The 6,000-nt window shown below is 34.2% G+C and overlaps 1 protein-coding gene across 1 annotated transcript in view; it reads right to left on the bottom strand.

Moving 5' to 3' along the window:
* Nucleotides 1-3,254: 3,254 nt before the first annotated feature.
* LOC121425527 (oxytocin-neurophysin 1-like) overlaps nt 3,255-6,000 on the bottom strand; it is a 32,980-nt gene continuing 30,234 nt past the window's right edge. The window contains exon 3 of the mRNA XM_041621602.1: nt 3,255-3,943. Within this exon, the coding sequence (XP_041477536.1) occupies nt 3,792-3,943 (152 nt within the window). The 3' untranslated portion in view covers nt 3,255-3,791. The remainder of the gene's footprint in view (nt 3,944-6,000) is intronic.

Genomic DNA, 6,000 nt, shown 5'->3' with positions numbered 1-6,000 from the left:
TTGACCAACAACGGATAGCATATCACGTAATCATATTTTCTTAAGTATTAAGATCATAATAAACATGAAAATATATTAATTGTGACAACACCATATGGTGATAAATTTTGATGATGGCAACAATAATTTAAATTAACAAATCTATTCCAATAACAATGATGATGATAATAATGAGAACAGAAGCAACAACAAATGAAGGCGTTGTGTTTAAGGGTAACATTGGTAATTCTGAAGGTTTGAATATTCCGAAGGTTCGTCATTACGAAGGTTCGTTAGTCCGAAAACGAAATAAGGTTCGTTAATCCGAAGGTTCGTTAGTCCCCCCAAAAATGAAATGTTTCGTTTGTCTGGAAATGATATTAATCTATTTTAGGAACAAAAACGGTGTTGTAATTAAAAATCAACAGGATATTATGCAATTACAGTTTCAACCTAGAATGATACATGTGCATGGTGTGGTCAAAGCATGTATTGCTTTAAGAATTGGCGCTTGGATCAAACATCTTGATTTTAATATTCTCTGAGCAATTGCTGCCTGATCGAGCGAATGGATTAAGAATGTTGGGGACTGTGTGTTGGTCACATGTGAATAACCTCCAGATAAGGGGATTTTTTAGGGGAGGGGTATAATTTTTAACAGCTTCCGCCGGTTGTGATAAAAAAATGCCCATTTTCAAAATAAAATGTGCCCTATTTCGAAATTAAATACTATTTAAAGTACAACATAATGCATTTCAGTTTAGAAAATCACAATTTTTTGCTCATGCTTCGCACTCGCCTCAGTTATTATGTAGTAAGGTACTCACCCATTTTCTGGTTAAAAAATGCTTAGAATGTCCAGTTATCAGGTTGGAATATCATAAATTTTCGTTAGATTTTTCCTTAGGTAGATATACATCTTTTTCATGAACTGCCCGGAATGTTAGATTTTAATTTCTTATTGATATGTCCAAAAATTTGAGCTTGCGATTAGCGCTCGCAACATCTCACAAGGGATGCTATTTTAACAGTATGCCATATAATTGTCCCCATTTTTGACCAAAAAGCGAATTTTAGAACTTGGGATTTTAAAAGCCTTAATATATAATAATCAGAAATCACTTCAAAAAGGCTTTGCTCAATTTAATTACTACAAAACACACAACAAAATCACACAGATGATAATATCATGGTGAAATTATCACCAAAAGGCCCATTTTTACATACAAGTGCCCCTTTTGGCTTTGCCCCCCCCAAGGAAAATACGTTTCGCCGTGCCCCTGCCTTCATATCTTCTCAACAATTGAAAGTGAAACGGTGTTTCTACCCCCAACCATGTTTTTCTGATAAACGAACCATCGGAATAACAAACCTTATTTCAATTTCGGATTAACGAACCTTCGGAAAAACGAGCCTTATTTCGTTTTCAGACTAACGAAACTCATTTCGTTTTCGGACTACAAACCTTCAGAATAACGAACCTTATTTCGTTTTCGGACTACAAACCTTCAGAATAACGAACCTTATTTCGTTTTCGGTCTAACGAACCTTTGGAATAACGGACCCTATTTTGTTTTCGGATTAACGAACCTTTGGAATTACACCACAAATGTTCGGATCAGAGAACCTTTTTTCGGTTTCGAATTAACGAACATCGAGGTATAGGCAATTTACGTTTTTCGGAATTACGAAGCTTAACCATGGTTTAACCATGTTTACTACATGTTGGAATGGCTTTTAAAAATTCATAAATTCCTTATCCAGAACTCTTTTGCAAGGGCGAAATCCCTTTTGATAAATATTAATTGAAAATAGGAAAGCATGATCAAAGGATTCTCCTTCCTTACTAGTACTTAACCAATATTTTTTTTATGTTATTGGAATAAGACGGGGGACATGGATTAGAATTAAATCTCACTGCTACAAGATAATATATGATTGACGTGCTATATGCAAGCATTACGAGAAACAGGAATAAACTACAATTACTGTAGATTCATGAGCTCAAAATAAATCTGTTAAGAAACAAATTTCATATTGATTTGAAGTCATGAAACAAGAAGTGCTTCCCTTCATAATTTTCATTTACAATTAGTTTTGTATTGACAACTTTTTCAAAGAGAAATAAGAAGAGATTCTAATAAACAGACTTTAATCAAACGCTAATTGGGGAAAAATGAGGGGAGGGATGGTATCATGACCTGAAAATATAAAAGACACGTACACTGTAAAAAACGAAGTGCTAATGTAGCACTGACAGTGCTTGTATAGTGACTGAACTACGAGTGTTAATTTTCTAGTATAAATTTGAACTAGGAAATCAGCACTATAGTAGTGCAGTCCCTATACAAGCACTGTAAGTGCTAAATTAGCACTTCATTTTGGTTAACAGTGTATACTATTCAATTATGAGATAAACCAAATGCGGATTAAGATACCGAGCCAAATTATAATATTTCTAAAATATTGTTTCATGAAATAATGCAATTACTATACTTTATAAAAATAAAAATAGACAATTCATCCAGATTTTGAATCTTCTGGTGTAACTTGTACCACACTCTTAATGTTCCGAGATCTTTAACCAAACATAACGTACGTCTTCAAAACCAATTCTCGCATTATGTCTATATGCACCAAAAATATTGCAATTAATTCTGAATTTATGCTTTATGGCTTGTAATACCACTTTTACAAAATAAGCTTTCCTCAAAATGTAGGGCCTCCAAGGACAACAGTGTATCAATTACTGATGGAGCCAACCTACTAAAAAAAGACTTATAAGTAAATAAATAAATAAATAAACAAGTAGCATAGTGAAACGAACGAACATATAACACTACTCGTTTACTAGTTTGGCGCCAATAAAAAGGTAGACCTGTTCCATGGTAATTGTTACGCTCGCCCGATTGGAAAACTGTAACGGGACGGAGCCCGATTCTGCTATAGTCACAGCAACGAAACCAACTCCAATCCGATCAAAACAATTACATTATTTTGAGTGGGATTTAATCGATCGGTATGGAGTTTTTTTTTCCATATAGTGTAACTACATCATTACCATATAGACTGGTACAGATTATCTGCATGCAGGTTTCACGCCGACGCGTGTTTCTTAAAATCGAAATCTTGCGTGTATGACAGTACACCCCTGATCACGATTCTGAATGTTTCAGCTTAGTCGCCAGACACAAAATAATTTTTATGGATCATTATTAATCTCAATGTAAAAGATGAGGGATTAAAACATTAATGTTATCCAGATTAATATCCTAAATATATCACGAAGCATTAACATGATTAGATTCGTAATCCTTTGTAATGGAATGATTTAAGCCACCCTTCGTCTCATTTCTGAAAATTAAATTTGAACTCGATTATCTCCTATACTATGTGCCCATGTGCAGGGAAAAAATAATCACATAATATAATATGAAGCACGGAATACAAGCAAATGTGAAATTGTCCTAAATATATCTTTATGTAATTATTTACAAATATTACACAATTTCCTCATTTACCATGAAAAAAAGCACGAAAATGTCTCATTTATGATTCAGTTATATATTTCGGTTTTCGCTGAGCTCACCCTAAGTATTGGTGGTAATGAAAGTCGAAAAAGAGTGAGCAGTGCCTATTGGTATCATAAAGAAACAAACATGTCGGGAACAGAGCATCCAAAAAGAAAATGGACGGGCAAAATGGGATGGCGGGAGTTGTTTTAAATTCAGGAAATGTTGTATGGATTTTTTTCAAAATGACTTTTTCATAAGATTTTATTGGCGAAATTTTAAACAATTTCCAGTTTATTGTTATTGATCCTGCATGTTCAAAAGTAAATCGAGAAGTTTAACCCGGAGATCTTTCCTTGTTGACCCGCTGTCCTCCCGGCTCATCTGCTCGTATCTACTAAGGGAGTCGTCCTCTTCAATCATCAGGCAAGATGCATCTTCTGAACAAGTATCTGATCATAAAGAATAAGATATGAGGAGGAGATATGAAAATAAAAGAGACATGAAAGAAAGGAAAGGAGAGGAGAAGGAATGGGGGTGGGGGTGGGAGGGGGTAAAAATAGCGAAAAGATAAGAAATCATTAATGTCAAAGTTGTGTTATGAGGCAAAAAATCTTAGGGGGATAAGCTTCAACCACTTAATTTCAAGTTACAAGCTATCTTTTTGAGCTAAGAATGATAATTTACAAATAAGTAAATTGACTGGTAAATGTTGAAAAAAAGCTAAACATTGAAGAAATCTTGATGAAATTGATAATGTTTAATCAGTTTTAAAAATTTGATTCTTGCATTAACTCATAGTCCAACTAAGTGTACTTTCATCATCATTAACAAACATTTTCTTTGTTGGTATGCAATCATTTAAGTACACAATTTTATATTCCCATTTTTGTTGAAAGTCGTTATGTGAATGTAGAAATGAATTTCATGTGTCATTTTTGTTAGATAAATTCAATTCACTTTTATATATTCCACAAATCTATCATGTTAATATTAACATCCATAATTTGTTTAGACGTTTTTTTTTCTTCCTACAACTTTGTATTTCAAATCTTTTGATTCGTTGAAGCGCTTCATAAAATGTCCCCTTGCATGCTTCAATGAAGCTTTTCATTTTCTTCATCTGAAATCTTGAGATCAGTTGACTGACTATTCATCTTCTAACCGGCGGGGGTAAGGAGGATGTAATCCATTCTTTCCATTCCGTTAGAAGCACTTGAAAGGAGAAATTGTTTCCGTATTATGAGCTCTGATCATTTCCTTTCACGTTTGTTCATAAGAAAGATACCGCTTGGGGTGCAATATAAGCGATATCACGATATTTTCTCTGTCACAAAATGAATGGTTTCCAACTTTAACTCATGCAGAATTTTCACATTTCTTTCTCTATATGTTATCGATTCCTCTTTTTTCATCCTTTTCCCTGTTCTCTTCTTGGGCATTTATTCAATATTTCTCGTTTTCTGTCGTTGGTCCTTTTCTTCATGTTCCTTGGATATCAACTTATCATATGGATTCATTTTAGCAATGATTCTAAAACAAAATCATGGATGATGAATATTTAAATATCCGGTCTCTTATGTAGGATTAACTTGAATTCATCTACATTCCTTTAGTTTTCAAGCTCTAGCAAATTCTTTCAAAACAAACTCAAATTCTGATTTCTAAGCAACCTCTTTCTTTTCTTACACTGTAATTTTTTATGCACTAAGTGTATATTCGACTGCATTCAAGTGCAATTTATGATTTTATGATTTAATCTTATCATTTCTGTTTTTATGCAGGGCACGCATGCATATACAGTATTTTACAGCTGAGCGCGACTTGGTTGCATGTTGAGGTGGCTTTGACGTCCCTGCCCCCCTCCCCCCTCATTAGCTGGGCCGACTGGTAGTCTAATAGTGAGTGACTTGTTGATGTAAGTTATGATTAATTGTGTCTTTATTTGTATGGTTATGCATGGGTGGGTGTGGAGGAGTATGAATGCACAGGCATGGGGGGGGGGGGGTGTGTGAGGGTCAATATGTGAGGGTGTGTGTGTGTGTATGGGGGAGGGGTAGGTAATATCATTTAAAGATAAATGCCAGTTGTGGGAACGATCTCAAAAAGATCGAACAGAATCCATTGAAATGACCATGCACATAAGTGTTTGTATGTATAAATGATAAAATATGTGCCAAATGGCTCTTGGAAAAACTGTATAATTGCTGAGGTATTGGCAAAATAACCACGCAACTCCATACAATGTCGAGCATTTTCCAAGCATTTGCCTTTTTGTGTATAGTGATCATGAAAATGATCGGTTTTCAGCTAAGATTTCATGGTTTCACAAAGATAAGTTGATTTCAATGTACCAGATCTAGAACAGTGGTAATTTGATGTCAATTAACTTTTTTTAAAAAGACTTCCTAATAATTGTTTGCTGCAACTACTTACTTTTACATTTAATATTTTCCTCTCTTGTTTTGCGTATATGCTGTTTAATTTGGGAAATTGTATGTATATTGCC

The sequence above is a fragment of the Lytechinus variegatus genome, chromosome 12 (assembly GCF_018143015.1).
Source record: "Lytechinus variegatus isolate NC3 chromosome 12, Lvar_3.0, whole genome shotgun sequence".
NCBI classification, from domain to species: domain Eukaryota; kingdom Metazoa; phylum Echinodermata; class Echinoidea; order Temnopleuroida; family Toxopneustidae; genus Lytechinus; species Lytechinus variegatus.
Note: the sequence above shows the minus strand (reverse complement) of the source record. Positions and strands in the feature narration are given on the sequence as shown.